This window comes from Oryza brachyantha, chromosome 7, assembly GCF_000231095.2.
Source record: "Oryza brachyantha chromosome 7, ObraRS2, whole genome shotgun sequence".
NCBI classification, from domain to species: Eukaryota; Viridiplantae; Streptophyta; class Magnoliopsida; order Poales; family Poaceae; genus Oryza; species Oryza brachyantha.
The window spans coordinates 15,871,539-15,891,810 of record NC_023169.2 but is presented as its reverse complement, the minus strand read 5'-3'; the positions used below and the strand labels follow the sequence as shown (position 1 = coordinate 15,891,810).

The 20,272-nt window shown below is 42.3% G+C and overlaps 3 protein-coding genes and 2 pseudogenes across 4 annotated transcripts; 3 read left to right on the top strand and 2 right to left on the bottom strand.

The window, feature by feature from the left end:
* The first annotated feature begins 2,741 nt into the window (after positions 1–2,741).
* On the top strand, positions 2,742–3,228 carry LOC102701647 (annotated as a pseudogene).
* Positions 3,229–4,022: 794 nt separating this feature from the next.
* LOC102701370 (cytosolic sulfotransferase 5-like) lies at positions 4,023–5,280 on the top strand. Its single transcript, XM_040526240.1, has one exon. It carries the CDS (start codon positions 4,066–4,068, stop codon positions 5,092–5,094), a length of 1,029 nt encoding a protein of 342 aa, XP_040382174.1. The 5' UTR covers positions 4,023–4,065; the 3' UTR covers positions 5,095–5,280.
* Positions 5,281–6,851: 1,571 nt separating this feature from the next.
* LOC102701094 lies at positions 6,852–8,653 on the top strand (annotated as a pseudogene).
* Positions 8,654–10,977: 2,324 nt separating this feature from the next.
* On the bottom strand, positions 10,978–12,401 carry LOC121054943. 2 transcript variants are annotated; one of them, XM_040526056.1, is made up of 2 exons: positions 11,937–12,401; positions 10,978–11,090 (listed from the first exon to the last, which is right to left on the bottom strand). In XM_040526056.1, the coding sequence occupies exon 1, from the start codon at positions 12,384–12,386 to the stop codon at positions 11,949–11,951; it is 438 nt and encodes a 145-aa protein (XP_040381990.1). In that variant the 5' UTR covers positions 12,387–12,401; the 3' UTR covers positions 10,978–11,090; positions 11,937–11,948. The 2 variants fall into 2 exon arrangements, with proteins under 2 accessions (XP_040381990.1, XP_040381989.1); XM_040526055.1 differs by lacking the exon at positions 10,978–11,090 and adding an exon at positions 11,568–11,694.
* Positions 12,402–13,792: 1,391 nt separating this feature from the next.
* Positions 13,793–19,371, bottom strand: LOC102706023 (MADS-box transcription factor 18). Its single transcript, XM_006657871.3, has 8 exons — positions 19,084–19,371; positions 16,075–16,153; positions 15,917–15,981; positions 15,736–15,835; positions 15,582–15,623; positions 14,944–14,982; positions 14,706–14,839; positions 13,793–14,314 (listed from the first exon to the last, which is right to left on the bottom strand). Exons 1-8 carry the CDS (start codon positions 19,266–19,268, stop codon positions 14,206–14,208), a joined length of 753 nt encoding a protein of 250 aa, XP_006657934.1. The 5' UTR covers positions 19,269–19,371; the 3' UTR covers positions 13,793–14,205.
* Between the last annotated feature and the right edge of the window lie 901 nt (positions 19,372–20,272).

Below are 20,272 nucleotides of genomic sequence, written 5' to 3'. Positions count from 1 at the left end.
TCTTTGACCCAGTGACCCCTACTGGCGAAGTAGGCGTATTTAACTTTTTACCACTCTTAAAATTGGATGATTATATTTATCATTCGTTGGCTATGACATGTGGGTCCTCATGTGTCTAGGATGGTAATGGGTCGGGTTTGGCGATTAGGTTGATGCTTGATAGGTAAAATTTCGAGTCTCATCTTTTCGCTTATGTTTGTGTTTATAAGACAAACTTTAAATTTTAAATTTTAGTTTTGGAGTTGATTTTGAGGAATCTTTGTCGTACTTTTTTATTATTCAGTCTTTGCTACACATATATAAATATTTTATGTTTGTGTTTATAAGATAAATTTTAAATTTTTTAGTTTTAAGTTGATTTTGAGGAATCTTTGTCGTAGTTTATTATTCAGTCTTTACTTACACATATATAAAAATTTTATTCACAAATTATTTTTCCTTTGCAAGTATGTCGTTTCACTTTTTCCAAGGAAAGGCCAAACAATAGGGTTCCTCGGGTTTTATCAATGCTCGACGGACATTGACATGTGCAGTGTATACTTATGGGTTTCACATGAACAATATCTCAATACATAGCTAATTATACGTAGAGTAACATAACCACTGAGCTAAAAAAAATAGTTCACCGATAGTTTAAACGAGCAAGAAAATTATCACAAATCTAGCTTAATTTCGTCCAAGTTCAAAACTTGAAATATAGGGTTCAACGGTTCAACTCTTGAGTGTTCAACACAAGCATTCAACAAATTAAAGACACAATCCAACCAACCAAAACTATAAACTATTACATCCCAATAGTTTGCATCAATCACACAGTAAGCAGTAGTAGAGTGCTCATCTAGCCAAACAAAAGTGTAAATTATAATGTAAAAATTATAGTCATCAATCCCAATACTTTACATCAATCACAATCACACGGTAGCATTATTATAGTCATAATCGTACCGACCAAAGTAAAAATTATCGCATCCACTTGCATTAATAAGACACTCATGTAACAAATTACTGCATCTACTTGCATTAATAAGACACTCATGTAACCATAATGTATTAGTTTTGAAGCAAAGAGTACAGCACATTAGTTAAACTTCAGCTACAGTTTAAGACGGCTGTGTTGGAACTTCAGTGAATTTTTTAATTTTTTAAACATTTTAATAAATAATTTTATTAACGTATGAACCTTTTGGCAACGCCACTAATATTGACGTGGCAAGATAACGGTGGCACGCAGAGAGTTTAGCGTGACAGCACTATTGTCACCAGCGTGGCAAGACAACACTGCCACGCCAGTGTCGAGCGTGGCAGTATTATCTTGCCACACCAATAATATTAATGTGATTAAAAGGTTCATACGGTGAAATTTTTTTCCGATGTTTAGTAATAAAATTATTTATTAAAAATATTTTAAAAATAAAAAAATTCAACTTCAGTACATGTTCAATCCTAGAATAGGCATGCTTTAATTTTCTTTTTGCAGCTCCAGTGATGCGATGTGGCGTGGCAGCCTGGAAACCTTTTAAGGGCACGTTCAAAAATAGCGTCTAGCAGTGACTCGTAACTCGTTCATGTCAAAAATACTAACTTATTTTATAATCGTATATATAAAAATAGAGTCATATATAGTTTCTTTATTAATACAACAAAATATTTTTTTATTACTCTTCTTTACTTTTGATCTATCTTATGCAATAAAATTTACTTAAATAAATACTCAGAGTCGACTTTAAACCATTATCATGCATAACAATTATTTCTCTCTCTTCACTCTCTTTACTCCATATCAGCGAATTTACATACATGCCGTTTAAAATAGTAAACATCATTATGTACTTATATGTGCCCTAACGTTATCCGTCTTACTACATGGCAGCCCGGCAAGCTTGTAAGTTGTAACGTTATCCGTCTTGTCTCGGTATAACGCACATGTATTTTGTTAGTTATCTCTACTACTTAAAAAATACAAAAAATTCTCGTACGTCGTCGTGGGCTGCCGGCCCGTTTGGCTCATCAGTGTGAACTATTCCTGGGCCGTGCTGCATGCGCACATACATGGAGCCCACAGGGGACAGCAAGCCGATCGACGCATGCATGACATTGGCTTAGGCCTTACCGCCTTAGGCCGCGTTTGCCACCCATGTACGTTAGCTTATTCCTCTCTTTTCTGTACGTACGTTTTTCGAACCGCTAAATAGTATTTTTTAAAAAATAATTTTAAAAAAGTTATTTTAAAAAATTATATTAACCTAGTTTATATTTTTTAATAATTAATAATTAATTAATCATATACTAATCTATTACTACGTTTTTTTATGTCAGGATAAGTTAACTTACCCTTCCCTTAAACGAATGTGGCCTTAGTTGTGTGCGCGTGTGTGCAGGCATGCTCGTACGTGTCGCTGCCCGCAAGAGAATTGCTATTTGGTCATAAAACTGAACGGTTGCACTTCTCTAAAATGACCCTGTATCCAGTGACGTTGCTTTCAAATGGTCATCAATTAAATTAATGACCAAACTAGCCCCAAAAATTTCTTTTGGTCACGCGCCCGCGTGGCCCCGCGCCCGACGCCCACGAGTTGCCGAGCGCTGATGCCCACATCGCCCCGTATATATTCGTTATTTTTTCTTTTAAAAAATACGAGGGAGCTTGTGGTGGGGTAGATGATAGATTCACCACTGCCGCTACTACTCTTCACATGAATATAGATACCCTAGTTAGCATCAATTGTAGGCAACCAAAGGACATGGTGATTTCCTTCTGGCATTTCATCGACCGTTCCTCTAAGTATAACAATAACACCATACCACTGCCCGACGCGTGGGAGTCGATACGCGAGGTTGCATACTTTGGGAGCCCAATCTGGGAGCACATCCTTGGCTACTGGAACGCAAGCAAGACGAAGCCGGACAGGGTGCTGTTCCTCAGGTACGAGGAGGTGATGCGCGACCCTCCTCGGAGATCGCGGAGTTCATCGGGCTGCCGTTCTCGGACGCCGAGAAGGAAGCAGGGGTCGCCGGGAGTCGCCGAGCTCTGCAGCATGGAGAAGATGAGGGCCACGGGCGCCAACAGCGCGGGCTCCCGGCAGCTGATGGCCAACGAGTACCCGAACGAGGCCTTCTTCCGGAAGGGCGTCGTCGGAGACCGACATCACGCCGGAGATGATGGCCGAGAGCCTCGATGAGTTCCTCTCGGACAAGTTCCATGGCTCCGGGTTTACTTTTGCTGAGTGATCGATGAACTCTCAGGAACTCCGTTGCTCGATCGACCCGAACACTTGTGTGTGTTCGATTACTTGAATAAATTCAAATGAGATTTTATGTTTTTTTCTTATTTTATTGATTGCATTTTGTTTTTGCAATTGCAGTATAAATATGATATTGTTTGTGTTGTATTTGGTTGTATTTATTTTAACCTATTTTAAAGGCACGTCCGCCGCGGCTGGTGCAAAATTAAACCCATTTTTAAGTGCATGTTTGGTTACATCCAACTTTTTTTAAGCATCTGTCACGTCGAATGTTTAAACATTAATTAGAAGTATTAAATATAGACTATTTACTCTAGACTATTTCGCGAGACGAATAAGCCTAATTAGTCCATGATTAACGACTGTGATGCTACGGTAAACATTTGCTAATAATGGATTAATTAGGCTTAAAAAATTTGTCTAATGAAATAGTCTTTATTTATGCAATTAGTTTTGTTATCAGTCTATATTTAATATCTAAATTAACGGCCAAACATCCGATGTGACAAGAAAAAAAATTACAGATCCAAACAGCCCCTGGGGGACATGAAATGGACATTTTTCTTGGCCTTCGAATACAGCCTTGGCGCTCAAGATGATCGAGGCCCATCAAAATGGCACGTGCTCACGTGGAGCTCTGCTCTACCTCCTTGCCGGGCACGCCAAGGTAGCACTCGGGCCGGCGCAAAGTCCAAATTTGACCAGTCAACAAGTCAAACAAAAATTGGACTACTATATAAGACGTGTACGAATCTCCTGTCACACGCGCGCGCACTGCCACACAGTGGCAGCGAGCTCTCTGCTTCTCGCCCGCTCCGCCTCCATGGCCGCCGCCACGGGCCCTGTCCCGTACAAGGAAGTCGGCGACGAGGGCACCGCAGCGCGCGATCCTCTTCCCCGGGACGAGTTCGCCGGCCTCGTCGCGTCTCTGCCGCGGAAGGAGCAGTTCCTCGACGGCCGCCTCTACCAGGGCTTCTGGCTGCCGGAGCACTACCTGCCGGGCGTCGTCGCCTTCCAGCGCCGCTTCACGCCGCGCCGCCCGGACGACGTGGTCCTCGTCAGCTTCCCCAAGTGCGGCACCACGTGGCTCAAGGCGCTCGCCTTCGCCGTCATGGCGCGCGCCGCCTACCCCGCCGCCGCCGGCGACCACCCGCTGCTCCGCCTCAACCCGCACGACTGCATCCCGTTCGTCGAGGACGTCTTCACCGACGGGCACGAGGCCATGCTCGACAGGCTCCCCTCGCCGCGGCTCATCAACACCCACGTGCCGTACCCGTTGCTCCCGGAGGCGGTCACCGGCGACGGCGGCTGCAAGGTCGTCTACATCTGCAGGGACCCCAAGGACATGGTCGTCTCGCTGCACCAGTTCCTCCGCCGCCTCCAGCCGGACCTGTCGTTCGCCGACATGTTCGACTCCGTCGCCGTCGACGGCACGGCGCCGTACGGCCCGATGTGGGACCACGTCCTCGGGTACTGGCGCGCCAGCCTCGCGCGCCCCGACCGGGTGCTCTTCCTCACCTACGAGGACCTGCTGCAGGACGCCGGCGAGCACGTCAGGGCGATGGCGAGGTTCATGGGGCGGCCGTTCTCGCCCGCGGAGGAAGCCGCCGGCGCCGTGGAGGCCGCCGTGGAGCTGTGCAGCTTCGAGAAGATGAAGGGCCTGGAGGTGAACAGGAGAGGCACGTCGGGGTCGTACAAGAGCATGCCGCGCGACGCCTTCTTCAGGAAGGGGGTCGCCGGAGACTGGGTGAACCACATGTCGCCGGAGATGGCGGCGAGGCTGGACGAGGTCTTCCGTGACAAGCTCCGTGGAACAGGGCTCACCATTCCACGAGGACCACGACACGGGTAGTTGTCGACGTCACCGTGAATGCGTGACCTGTTTTGGTCGGGTTGTCTGTATAGGTCCGAGTGGAACAGTGATTCAATAGAATAACCTTTTTTCCGTACTTCCCGTCAACGTTTGTACATATTAAAATAAAATACACCTCGTACTCTGGACTATTTCGCGAGATTTTGGACTATTTCGCGAGACATGATTAGTGAATGTGATGCTACAGTAAATAGTTGATAATTATGGATTAATTAGGCTTAAAAAGTATCTAATAAAATAGCCATTATTTATGCAATTAGTTTTATTATTAGTATATATTTGATACTTTTAATTAACGTTCAAACATCCGATATGATAAGAGACTAAAAAAAGTCTCTGGATCCAAACAGCTCCTAAACCGTGCTGGGTACTGTAGCAACTGTGATTTTAAAACACTGCTCATTATTATAGCAAAATACTGTACCGCTAAATCATATCATCTGGTTTGATCCAACGATCACGAAATATACCAAATTCACGTCATTGTTGCTCTCTACGATCTCATCCCTGTCCGTATCCTTTGGGTCAATTGCAAATATCATGAATAAAAAATTTATATACGTATTTTTCGTGTGAGGCTAGAAAATAAACATTAATAAAAACCTTTAAATTAACTTCAAATTTATATTTAATCTAAAATTTAGAAAATTTGAAAATGATTAGTAGGGTTTTTCATTGTACTTTACATAACTCTATACATAATATTTTATGAAAATAATCTTGGAACGAATAAAGAAACAATTTGCAAAACAAAAACAAAACAAAATATACATATGGGTTGTGAGGCCCATGACTCATGTGCTCCCCTCGCTCGACTTCAGCGTGCTATATTTAATGTGCGAAAAACGCAGAATGAACTAAGCCCATGTAACAAATAGGCATGACATGGAGCCCGTGAATCGCCCAAAAAAAAGAGCAAAGAGAACGGCTAGCGAGGCCTGGGCCGGAAAAGAAAAAGGGTTAGAGGTTTCGCACGCCGAACCCGCGATCTCGACGAGTCACACCTTCTCCTCCAAATGATTGTTCACAATAGTAGTAGTATCATATATATTCATCGTACATGATATTATTGTAAAAAAGGACCCGTCATATTGTATGAGTATATGCATATAGCTATGGTCACCTTTTTTTTCACTTCTGTTTATACTTATAAATTAAGATTAAAATTTCTAGCCTTAAATTTAAAGTTGATTTTATGATATTTTTCATAAAAAATTATTTTTTAATCTTGGTCTTTATATCTCTATGAATATTTATAAATAAAATTACCCATAAATTATTTTTTGTTATAAATATGTCTTGTGGATAATGCCTGTTTGTTATGGAGGGGAGCTAGATTAATCATTTAATTGCGTGCTAGTGAGCTCCGTACCATGAGATTTAATCTAGTCCAATAAAAAGTATTTCGAGGTATAAAATTATTTCTCACCGTTAGATCTAGTAGGACGTGTGTTATTAGATCCGCCGATGGGTGAAACGTTTCTTTATCTGACTACTAATTAAAGCAGGCATACATGGACTTGATAGATGACGGTGGGGATGAGAATGGGCGATTATTTCTTCTCAATAAAATGTATAAAAAAATTTACACCAGAGATGATTGGGACTTTTCTAATAAAATGGAAACAAGTGGACGTATTTTTTACGCCTAGACAATCTCGTATTTTGTGCCAGCTGGATCGATCATATTCATCTCGACCGTCGTCGATGCAGCGTGCACCTTCACCCGTCTCAGCATGCCGCTGACTCGCGGCGCCGCCACTGCAGCAGCTGGGCGAGCAGGTCCCGTCCCGTTCAAGGACATCGTCGTCGACGGCGACGGCGGCGATGCAGCCGTCGCGCCGGCGCGGCAGCCACCAGCCGCGGAGGAGTACCGCGACGCCATCGCCATGCTCCCGCGCAGCGAGGGCATGCACCACGCGGCGAGAAGGTTCCCCCTGCGGCAGTACCAGGGCACCTGGTTCCCGGAGCTATGGATGCCCGGGGTCGTGGCGCTCCAGCGCCGCTTCCGTTCGCGCCCCGGCGACGTCGTCCTCGCGAGCCTGCCCAAGTGCGGCGCGCGGCGAGCATCCTCCGCCACCGGTCGGCGGCGGCAGCGAGCACCACCACCACCACCACCCGCTGCAGCGGCTCAGCCCGCACGACTGCGTCCCGTTCGTGGAGCTAACCTACCTCGCCGGCGAGGAGGCCAAACTTGAAGCAGCGCCATCCCCGCGGCTGATGAGCACGCACGCGTCGTACGCCGTGCTGCCGGCCTCCATCACCGAGAATTCGGAGTGCAAAATCATCTACATCCACAGGTAATTGTGGTCTGGCTAATCATTTTTAATTAATTAGAGTGAAGCTATACCACTGGACACATCCATGTGAGGATAAATTTTACGAAAATACGAGCAAATCGCGTCAAATTTTTGGACTTAACTACGATAGATGTTAAAGTTTCACCACAAGAGGCCTAGCTAGCTCAGCATCATGCAATATACAATTATTTAAAGAAAAATAAAGAAAATAAAAACGTACATGATTGTGATCTTTAGCCTCATCATCCACCAAGTCAATACTTGTTGGACAATTGGACTGTGATAAAGGTTCCCTTGAAACTACGTCTCCAAAAAGAAAACAACATGCGAACTTGTCACCGAACCAAGAGAGATGAGTTCGTACTGACGGCCCACAAAACCCAGTTATAGTACAACCCATCCCAGATAAGAGGATCTGTACCGGTGAAGTTAGCTAAACTTTCCTCCCTACACAAGTTGGTGATACCAAAACGTGCATTATATGTTAGATTTCCGACCAGTTAGACTATTTCTGAGAATAATATATCACCACAAATTTAATTTTTATCACAGGCAACCAAAGGACATGCTAATCTCTTACTGGCATTTCATGAAGCCCAAGTTGGGAGAAGACTACACTGCTACATCAATATCTGATGTGTGGCGATCTATCTCTGAGGAAAAATATTTTGGAAGCCCAATCTGGGAACACATCCTTGGGTATTGGTACGCAAGCAAGACAAAATCAGATTCAGTGCTGTTCCTGCAATACGATGAGCTCCTACACAATCCTGTAAAAAATGTCGAGAAGATCGCTGAGTTCATCGGGCAGCCATTCTCAGACGCTGAGAGGGAAGCAGGGATCGTCGATGCCATTGTCAGGCTCTGCAGCTTCGAAATGCTGAAGGATTTGGGCGTCAACAGGACAGGTTTTACAGGGGTGGGCAACGCTAGGGTCCCAAATGAACTGTTCTTCAGAAAGGGCACTGCAGGAGATTGGGTGAACCATGTCACGCCGGAGATGTCCGAGAGCCTTGACAGGTTCCTCTCTGAGAAGTTTCATGGGTCAGGGTTTTCTTTGCAGTGATGTGGCCTCAGGATGCTTGTGTCTTGTGTTTGTGTTGTTGGGCTTCGAGATTTATATGTTTTGTCTGCTCAATAAAATCGGCTGGGGCATTTTATATTTTTGTCAGTCGCGAAATCATTGGCCAATTTTGTGTAAAGTTGCTGAAAGTGATATATTTAAAAGTTAAACTTAAATAAAGGAAAACCATTTATAAATATGTGGGTAACATATTGAGAAACTATCTTCAACGGGTACAATTCCTTCTACAAAAACAAAAGAGGTGTGAAGCATAATTACATTGCGAGCGACCGCTTCATCAAGCATCGAGTCAACGCCGCCATGGCAAGCAAGGCCACTGGCTTTGACCCGATGACAAAAGTTATAGCATCACGTACGCCTGGTTATATCAATCCACCTCTTCGTTCACCGGCCGTAGCCGCCGCCACAGAGCCGTCATCACCTGCGCCGACGCCGACATATCCCCGGCTTGCCGCCGACCAGCCCTAGCATAGAGGCCGGCCGGCCGGGCTGCATGCCGGCCGCTGCCGAGGGAACGAAGGGACCACACGGCATGGGTCGCTCGGGCAACCGAGAGATGGATGAGGGAAGGAGCAAGACGTGATGACTGTGACCTTAAAATATTTCACAGCGCTTGGATCGATCATCTATGCAGAGCTCAGTTTTGAGTCAGTTTATCTGACGACGCGCGCGCGATGACACTGGAGGTTAATTCGCAGATGAATTCGCCCAGAACGAACGTAATTATCCGCAGTTCAAGTACAAAAACCAAGTCCAAACCAAGCATTATTCGATCGATCATAATTAACATTGCAAAGACTGCTTGCGTCTTCATTAATTCGATCGTTAACTGATCCACACATCGCCATGATGTTGGCTCGACGCCATCCATGGCCGGCTGATAGCGATACACAAACAGACTAGCACACACAACGGACGATGCGTGCGTGCAAACGTCGTACGTAATACGTAGCGGATCAGGCGGCGAAAGCGGCGGCGGCTGCGGCGGGGCCGGCGGTGCGGAGGAGCTGGTAGTAGAGCCGCGGGTTGGCCTCGAAGGCCAGGCGCGAGATGAGGAGGCCGGCGCCGCCGGGCGCCGTCATCATCACCAGGGGCGCCGCCACCGGCCACATGAGGCAGACGGCGCCCACGCCGACGAGCGCGGTGGCCGTCGCTCCGGCGATGAATCCCATCGCAACCACCGCTCGCTCGCGCGATTCTCAACTTCTGCAGTGGATTGGAGAGAGAGAGAGAGAGAGGATAGGGTAGCTGGCTAGAGATGATCTCCGCCATATTTATAGCCAAGTGCTGGGGGAATGAGCGAGTTGCTGAGCGCTGTGCAGCATCTATTGCTTTCCTCTTTTTTAAAAAAAAAAACACGCACGTAAACCCTACCCCGAAAGCACAAGTTATTACTAAGTTCCTAATAACCACTAGACTACCGGCCGGCCCTTTCGCCATCTGTTGCTTTCCTTGGGAAGAGGAGGAGTTGGGTGCTAAAGACGATGAGACGCTCGACTTCTTGTTTTTTGGGGAGCTCCGGTAATTGATCCTTCATTAATTAAACTCTCGGGGTCTGTTCGGTTTCGAGGAAAATAAAGAAGTAGGGTTCCTGTGAAAATCAAAAAATCAAGTATAAAAAATAGAATTTTTTTCATACAAATTATAGAGAGAAAATGTAGCAAAATTTCATCTACTCAAACCTTTTGAAAAATTTTCTACGGGTTGATGTGGGTCGCCATGCATTCGTTTTTATTCTTATAAATTAATATTCGTCCAAACCCATTCAGTTAGGAGGAAATTTCATTCAAAACATAAATACATGTACCCACCAATTCAAGTTTTTTTTTCTAAGATGATTAGAGTAGACGTAAAATTTCTTTTGTTTTCTTTCTGCGTCTTAAATGAAAAGAAAGTTTCATTTGTTTTCTTGTTTTCCCTGTACAATGAATGAGACTTTACTGTTGCGTTATATGTAAACTGACGAGCTGATATTTATCTGAGTAATTAATAATGGGCATGTGGTCATAAACTTTGTTCACTGCATAGCAATAGAAACCGAGTACTACTTATAGGAATTTATTTGTATTTTCTAGTTTTCTAATTAAAGTTTAGAAAAAAAATCACGAAACCTAACCATGTGGTTAACATTGCCGTCCATCCCCAAACAGAGACACGGTTACTATGCCGTAACCAAGCGGTTTTGTGAACACTGCTGGGTACAATTCAGTCTCCCTGTCACACTCTTGCTTCACAGAAAATACTCTGAGGGAGCTGCTTGGGCTTAGCTTCGCAGATGCAACAAATCGTCGTTCAGAAAAGTTTCTGTAGACTACCAACCAGTACAGGGTTTTGCATTGTGTTGTAGGTTGACCATGTCGATCAGGTCGTGATGACTCTGAACTGAGGATTGTGGTATACAAAGCCTGAAGGCATTTTCCTTTGTCATAGATTTCACATGAAAAAAATGGGAATTTAAACATAAATTTTGTGCTAAAACTCTTCAGATCGATCGGTAGGTTCATGATAGTTTGAGGTTTTAACACGCCAACAAACACCCCGGTATTCGCTTCGTTTCTTAGACAAAGCTCACTGAATTCATCTTATCTTAGCTGCAGAAAAGCAGTACTTATTACAACTAACCATGCGCATATATGCATATCAAATCAGCTACTAGTTGATCTTATTACACACTGATAGTAGCAGCGAGCCTGAGCCACCACTGCTCCACATCGATCGATTCACAGCTAGAAATAAAGAGTAACCAACAAGATCCATAATCTTTAAGCCCTTTTGATTCAAAGAAATTTCATAGGAATTTTAGAGAATTTCATTTCTATAGGATTTTTTTCCTACAAAGCTCTTTAAATCAAAGGAATAAATCCTATGAAATCTTATAAAATTCCTATGAATGCATCTTCCTATATAAGTTTTGGAAGAAATTTAACAGGATGTTGAACCTCATGGAAAAAAATCCTTTTGAGTCTATATCTCTTCTCAAATTCCTGTGTTTTTCCTATGGTCCAATCAAACAATCATTCCTACATTTTTTCTATTGTTTTGCGACCTCTGTTTTACACCTACATTTCTATCAGAATCCTATATTTTTTTTATTTCTCTGTTTTTTTATTTCTATGATTCAAAGGGGCCCTAAGTAGGCAGGTGATCGAGTACTAGGAGACGGCTCATCCTTTACTCTCCAAAACCTGTATTGGTCTACCAAAAATATGCATGTCAGCTATAAAGATTACACCGTCCTCCTTCGAAAGAATCTCAAAACTAAATAATTTTATATTAGAAACACATATTTATGCTATTTCTGCTCTAGATTTATTATACAAATAGAACTGATTTTAGATATTTGTAAATATTAAAAATAGACCTCAGAACATGTTATATATTTAGCGGTGTAATTTCGAAATATAGTTTTAGGATCAATTTTAACAGATGTAAGTTACCTTGTTGTTTAATTAGGCGAAAACGGCGGCGGCAGCCACGGCGCCCTTGGTGCGCAGCAGGTGGAAGTAGAGCTTCGGGTTGGCCAGGAACGCCGCGCGGGAGATGACGTAGCCGGCGGCGCCTGGCGCGTTCATGGTGGCGCCGGTGGCGGTGGGCCAGAGGAAGTAGGCCGCCACGGCCACGCCCCCGATGGCCAGGCCCGCCTTCCCCACGCCGACGGCGCCGTCGGCCGCCGCCGCCTCCGCCTGGCCCTTCACGAAGCCGTACCCCGCGGCGAGGCCCGGCTTGGCCGCCGCCTCTACGGCGGAGGCCGCAGCCGATGCGTGGCCCTTGACGAAGCCGTACCCCGCGGCGAGGCCTGGCTTGGCCGTCGCCGTGGCGGCGGACGCCATGTTCTTGACGAGGTTGAGCTGCCCGCCGACGACCTCGCGCGTGCTCGCCATTATCATTAAAGTAAAAGCTTCCTGATAGCGGAAAACTCACACAGTGGGGATCGATAGCGTACGTGACATGTACATATATAGTAGGCTCCAGGGTTCCTGAAACCGTGGACTCGCGAAAACCGCGCTACCGCGTATCCGCGGATTCTACATGGATATCGTCAAAACCACAAAAACCACGATAAATTTGAATCTAAAAATTTTGAATTTAAAATCCACGGTTACCGCGCGGTTTTGGGTCAAAACCGTGTGGTTTCGATCGAAAACCGCGGCTAGTGTAATCCGACAATTAGGTACAAATTAATTTTAAAAAAACTGTAAAAATACAAAAAAATAGAAAACTAGTATGTTGTTATATTTAACATTTAGGACATGTTATATGGGAAAAAAGAAAAATTTAACATATTTTTTCTAAATTCTTGACAAATTTTGGCACAAGTATACTTACAATCAAATATTACGTATAAAAGTAATACATGTTTACAAACATGTGATTACATCAGTACAAATATAATTTACCTTATCTTGGGTACTAGAGATTAACAAAAAGCCTACAACAAAATATTAGTAACTATCTACATCACGAATAGCTAACGCAATAAAAAAATATACCTCATGTATCAAGTGTCAACTACATAGTCAACTAAGTTTTGTAAACATTTAAATATGTGTCTCATATATCAAATACATACTTAACTAGATGCTTCGGTGCTATGAAGTGTGAACAATACCGATTTTTATTTTACCTAACACTTTTTTGGTATTGGATTTTTATTCATTCGTAAATTTAGTTTTTTCATTGATTTTTTTCACCAAACATCATTACAAATCAATCTCTACATCATACTCCCTCCATATTTTTTATAAGACACCGATGACTTTTAAATCTATGTTTGACCGTTTGTTTTATTCAAAATTTATATCTAAATATGCAAAATTATAAAGCATACTTAAAGTTTCTATAATAATAAATCACATTATAACAAAATAATTAATAATTATATAATTTCTTTAATAAGACGAAATGTCAAACGTGAACATAAAAGTTAACGACATCATATTAAAAAATATGGAGGGAGTATATTTTTTCCACAAATTTCTTTAAATTTTTTAAATTTGGATCAAATTTACGGACAGTTATCACGGTATACCAAAGCCGTGTCCCAGCGGAGAGCGCGGTTTCGTAAACCGTGGTAGGCTCTGTCATGAGATATCGCGAGTATTACCCCCAGTTCGCTCGCTTTTCAAGCGAAGGTTTTCCGAACTGTTAAACTTTATATTCTTTTTAAAATTTTCTATTAAAAACTTACTTTAAAAAATATTAATCTATTTTGTAATTTTTTATAAATACTAATTAATTAATTAATCATGTACTGATCTGCTGCTATGTTTTTCATGTCAGATAAATAATATCAATCTCAACGCTGCCTACCTCCGTAAAAAAAACGTTTTTCTTCTTACATCTGAAGAGCAGGACAGTAAGACAACAGCAGGTAAGACACGATTAAACCACATCTTCGTCAATGCATACAAAAGCACAGAGGGAAACATACACAGCATTAGAATCTCAGACCAAAGACTGCTCATCGATCAGAGAAAAACAAATGCAGCAGGCGACAACATCGTTACAGGACACTCAGACCAAAGACTGCCCATCGAACAGGGAGAAGAAGCTCAAGGCATGATTCACCCTGTGAAGCTTTGACAAAGATACATTACATTAATATTGGCTATGCCGAGATTTGGATTGCACAGTGGTGGCTGGCTTAGTGGAAAGGCATGTCCATGTTGGCCATTGAGTGGAGTGACGTAAGATCAACAGAGTTCTTCATGTGTTACTGACAGTCCGGAGCATCCAAGGTGGAAGCTTGCTGCTGCTTGCTTGTGCTGGAGACGGTTGAGCTTCTGACTCCCCAGATCCTCTAGGTTGGTTTTGACTGAATTAAGATGAGGAAAAACAGCATAACTACAACAGATAATGGCCTTCATGAAATAGTAATATGCTAGATGATTCTAATCCTGTCCAATCATAATAAATTAAGCTGAGGCCAAGTCATTTTGCATGCTTTTTTACCATTTAGTTCCGGTGCTTTCCAGGCCTTATTTATTCCAATAACCAGTTATATGCAATAGACATCATCATATGATCAAACAAATATCACCAGATTAAGTTTCTTGAGTTATTAGTCTCACAAATTAACTAATGTACTGCGATGGATATTGATATTCTGGTAGAATAAAGAATAAAAAAAATGCTGAAGGGTAAAACAGAGTTTTATTTTGTTTGTGGTGAGTGCAGGGGCTTTCACAGTACTAAAAGCATAATACCCAGCATTTATTGTTGGGGTGGATTCTGGAGCCGCTACTGGTGTTGGTGATGATGTGCTTGCTGTTGTTATATTTTGTTCCTCCCGGTGAGTGTTTGCTGCAACATTAATTTTCTTCTTTTCCGTCTCCATGAGCTGTTTCAATAAACATAGACAAGAGGGTATTACTTCCGGTACAACCTTTCTAGTAAAATGATACCAAAAAAAAAACATTGTTGCAAACAAGAAGTGTAATTTACCTTTTGCAGGACACTATTCTGATTTTTAAGTGACTTCTCCTGCAGACAGAAAGATAACAGATTGTAAGAACATTCATCAGCACGACAGCAGCAATCTATATCAACATCGTCCATTTCTCGGCACAATATTAACAAGGTTCTGTCGCCGCTTGCCAGACCAGGTACAGTAACAATCAGTAATGCAAGTCCCTTTTTTTCGGATGCTTATTCATACATTATTATTATGTAAAAGGCTAACAGCTAAAGTCCTTGACGTATGTATTGAAGAATTATTATACCCGTAGAATATTCAATTTTACAGGCCTAGTCTGACTTCTTATCGAACTTGATCTCTCTCCCCTAGCTAGAATACATTGATGGCAACTCTCTTACAACCCCCTTTGACAACACTATGCATTTCTTACAATATGACTAAGGTAAGTGCCATCTCGTTAATTCACTAGGTGATTCAACTTGCCTAACTATTTCTTTTTCCAATGGAATTTGTAGAACGTCAAAAACATGTTTTTTAAAAATATTCTGGTAGGAGGCGAGAAGAGCTAATTGTCTGAAAATTGTTTGAATGCAACTTTAAGACACCAAAACAATATGATATCAACAGACTGCTACTTTAAGAAGCCACATTGAGGGTAACCTACCTTCTTCTGAAGCTCAGAAATTGATTCAAACAAAAGCTGGTTCTGCAAAAGAAAAAAAAAAGGAAAGTAATGATGTTATAAGAGAATTTAATTGGAAATAATTAAATTAAGCAAAATTGATCTCAGTCAACAGTGCATAATAGATGCATTTCACCTTCTTCGATCTTATATGCTTCAAAGAATGTTCTAGTTGATGTTCCAATTGCTGGAGCTCTTTCGTTGTTAGTGTGTCCAATTGTTCACCTAAGAGTTGCCTTGAGCAGTAAATAGACCAACATAAGTTAGCATCATCTTATTACCAAAGTGAGAACATTTCTTAAGAAGGTTTGCGATACCTTTGACTCTTCTGAAGTGCATCCAGTTTGGACTTTAAAATCCCATATTCATCACCCCAGTTTTCCTAGTAGAAAATGAATATCAAGATCACATAAGTACCCAACAAGTTAAAGAAACAGCCGTAGATAGTTCTCCAACAGTCAGGGAGATTTTTTACCTGGTCTTCAGTATTTGGATCCAGTGCGGCTTTTTCATCAAACGAGTAACGCTGGTAACGTTCAAGGATCCCTTCCATACTACAGAAGAAGTATCAAACAATTATATTACTCTGGTATTGTTTTGACCGATGCGTCAAATTGATGATGCCAAGCATAGAGATATATATTTTTTCTTAGAAAGACGTCATACAAATACACAGTTATAGTCTTGTACCCTCGATTTGTCACACATACTACAAAAGCAGAATCCATTAATATTTCAATTACTCATGTATAAATTTAAATCATAACTGTTATAATAATGTGCATCATAATAGTACTTTGAACAACATTTGTATCTGCTGGCTTAAATTATATCCGCTCATATTTTTCACCATAAGTACTATATCTAATTAAATGGTACAAAAGGATTTTCTGGAATTAGTGACAACATTAGCACAGGTGTGGAATATTTTGTTTTGACCGATGCGTCAAATTGATGATGCCAAGCATAGAGATATATATTTTTTCTTAGAAAGACGTCATACAATACACAGTTATAGTCTTGTACCCTCGATTTGTCACACATACTACAAAAGCAGAATCCATTAATATTTCAATTACTCATGTATAAATTTAAATCATAACTGTTATAATAATGTGCATCATAATAGTACTTTGAACAACATTTGTATCTGCTGGCTTAAATTATATCCGCTCATATTCTTCACCATAAGTACTATATCTAATTAAATGGTACAAAAGGATTTTCTGGAATTAGTGACAACATTAGCACAGGTGTGGAATATTTTGTTTTGACCGATGCGTCAAATTGATGATGCCAAGCATAGAGATATATATTTTTTCTTAGAAAGACGTCATACAAATACACAGTTATAGTCTTGTACCCTCGATTTGTCACACATACTACAAAAGCAGAATCCATTAATATTTCAATTACTCATGTATAAATTTAAATCATAACTGTTATAATAATGTGCATCATAATAGTACTTTGAACAACATTTGTATCTGCTGGCTTAAATTATATCCGCTCATATTCTTCACCATAAGTACTATATCTAATTAAATGGTACAAAAGGATTTTCTGGAATTAGTGACAACATTAGCACAGGTGTGGAATATATCCACGCTGCTCCCGCTATTAACAAACAATAGTCTTAAAATATGTGTAGTTAAATCTCAAAATCTTAACTCACTAGCATATGCAATGATGTTGAGATATGTAAAAATAACATCAGTAGAGTCATCAATTAAGAAATCATATAACAATATTTTAACTGTTTCATGCATAGATGATCACAAAAAGTAATGACAAAATGATTGTTAGGGGCCATGTCAATGTCCTACACAAGAAGTAAAAAAGAACAGAGGAAGTATTTAATTAATAGCAAAGAAGTAACTTGATCTTAATAACAACACAATAATGATATAGTATTATTGCCTATCCAACAATTTTGCAATTAGTTCTAAAAAAACAATTTTGCAATTACAACAAATCTATTCATAATACTTGGCAGTTTTAATTTTGCATTATTTTAGGTTGACCACTCCTATTTTATAACTAAACTTACAAATATTAAAATATATAATAAATATAAATACATAAATCTCATTCATCATACTCAAAAGAGATTGAAATGGTGTTCGTGTCATAATCAAAGGAGATTGAAAAGGTATTCGTGGTCAAATTTAAGCGATCACAAGTCAGAACTGCCATATTTTTTAAAACAGATGGAGTGTAAAATAATGTTAATTATGAAATGCTAAATTTTCTCCCAATCAACAAAATATACTAACAAGTTTTTCCTAATCGAAAACCATAAAATATGGTTATAATCAAACCATATTTCTACTTCAATCAGTTCATTGTTCTCTACAAAATCCATTTTAAAAGTAAAACACCCTGGTCTGTGAAATAAAGAAAATATGGCAATCGCAATTTGCAGGCACGTATAATCCGTTCTTGGTAATGCTCACTTAGGGGACCAAAAGGTCCAAAAAAAACCAACGCATCAAACGGCTTGGCGAGTAAGCTAGTCGCCACTTAATTAGAACCTAAACACAAATATCGAACCATATTCCAAGTAAAGCCTGCCGCCATACATACCACTCCGCGAGTTACCGGTAATTAATTATACCTTACAGGCATGGCGCATGGTTAGAGCAGACGCCAAGCATATATAGCCATTCATACATATCGAATTGTCGACTATGTTTTGCTTCAATAATTTTCAGAAACAACGAGACGAACAATACTAGTTCACGGGGGCTACGGATGCTTTGGTAATATAAATCACTTCCATAGGCTATACATAACACAAGGGTATAATCACATGTTAAACCTACATAAGCACACCAATCAAAATTTAAACACATATTCCTTTCCACCAGATTAAGCCATGATTTTCCTTACCTCTTCTTCCGTCTTGCTTTCTAGATAATAATGGGAATGAACTTGTTCACCGTTGTTATAATGAGTTTCCAGAAGGAAAAAAAAACTGAACAGCTTAATTTTTTTTTTGAACAGGAAACAGCTTAAAGTTAAACCAAACAGTGCATACACTAACTGTACTACAGGAAGAAGCAAGTACTACTTAGCTTCATAGCTCATACGCATGGCGGCATCATAGAGAGAGAGAGCTATAATCGAAGAAACACCAAGCAACCTAGAAGTAGCAGATCAAACCGTCGAGCCTACGACCTACCCAACAGCATCAATCCCCGAAGCACCAATCAGTTCCGCGGCCGAAACAGGCAGGTTCAGCTCACCCGACGCAATCCGAAAGCACATATATGAAACAGCACGTACGAAATGACAAATCCTACAACACGCATTCCCCCCGCAGCGAAGCGATCGAACACGACCGTACGAACCGGCTACGCGAGGATCAAGCATCTACACGAGCACGGGAGCTCCGAGCTCACGTACGGCCGGCGGCGATCGATCGACGATCGACACACGGAGGGGGGGAGGAGGGGAGTGGGTGGGTGGGTAGCGTACGTACCTGGAGTGGCTGGAGAACTCGTAGAGCTTCCCCTTGGTGGAGAAGACGATGAGCGCGACGTCGGCGTCGCAGAGCACCGAGATCTCCCGCGCCTTCTTCAGCAGCCCGTTCCTCCGCTTCGAGAAGGTCACCTGCCGGTTTATCTTGTTCTCGATCCGCCGCAGCTGCACCGGCCCTCGCCCCATCTCCTCCCCCCTTCCCCCCTACGCACGCGTCGACGGCGGCGGCGTTGCGGGTGCAGTCCCCGAGGAGAGCGGCGGCGGTGGTGGCGGAGACGAGAGAGAAGCTCGAGGCGGAGGAGGAGGTCAAGAGAGAGGAGACGGCGGTTTTAGATGGGGGAGGAGATGCGGTGTGGCCATAGCGTTTCCGGGGGCCTCGTTGTCGAGTTTTGATTGGCCGAGGGGGTCTCGAGGCGACGTGGAGGCATCCGGGCCGTCGGATCAGGAGAGAGGTCGTTACCGCGGCGCTCGCGCGGTGGGGCCCGCGGCCCCGTGCGGCGCGCGCACCGGTGGTCGTGCGCGAGTGCGGCCGCGGCGGCGTGGGATTCGCCAGCGCGGGGTGTGGGCCCCACGGGAGGGTGACCGAGGGTCGGGTGGGGCGCGGTGAGAAACGGTTTTTTGTGTTTCGTTTTTTCTTTTTTTTTTTTACTTCGTTTGCGCTGCCTCCTCCTCTCGTCGGGGGATCCGATGGCCCCCGTGCCTGTCGGGTACAAGGGAGCGAGACGCCGGGTGACACGTGGCGCGCCCACGCGTGGCCTCCGGCTTGGGGTCGTCGAGGCGAGGGGAGGGCCCACTTGCCAGTGGGGGAGTGGTACCCTTTTGTACCGAACTCCGTAGGCTGCACTCTGTCCGGTAGAGAGTACTATACGTGGTAGAGCGTTTGAGCGTTTCTGCACGTTGCGAGTTTTTTTTCCATTTTTCTTTTTCTTTTTTGCTTTTGTGACAGTTCACGTCACAATTAACACAATAAGTACTGATATTATTATACTAAGGGCTTGACTAGTTCGTGGGTACGTGTTGGCACCATAATTGAGTGCAAACTGCAAACCATAAAATTGATAAAGTGCGATATTTAGCAAGAAAAAGTGAGCATAATGGGTATGCTATATTTCTCATGGGCAATTTTATTATTCTTGATAAATAATACTTTGTATCATATTTTTTATATAAAATGGCTATTTTGTATATCG

Excerpts from the sequence above, each read along its gene's own strand:
- LOC102701370 (XM_040526240.1), top strand. The coding sequence starts at position 4,066 with ATGGCCGCCGCCACGGGCCCTGTCCCGTACAAGGAAGTCGGCGACGAG.
- LOC121054943 (XM_040526056.1), bottom strand. The coding sequence starts at position 12,386 with ATGATAATGGCGAGCACGCGCGAGGTCGTCGGCGGGCAGCTCAACCTC.
- LOC102706023 (XM_006657871.3), bottom strand. The coding sequence starts at position 19,268 with ATGGGGCGAGGGCCGGTGCAGCTGCGGCGGATCGAGAACAAGATAAAC. Across the intron at positions 16,154-19,083 it reads GAGTTCTCCAGCCACTCCAG|TATGGAAGGGATCCTTGAAC; the intron begins GTACGTACGCTA and ends CTTCTTCTGTAG. Across the intron at positions 15,836-15,916 it reads GCACTTCAGAAGAGTCAAAG|GCAACTCTTAGGTGAACAAT; the intron begins GTATCGCAAACC and ends TTACTGCTCAAG.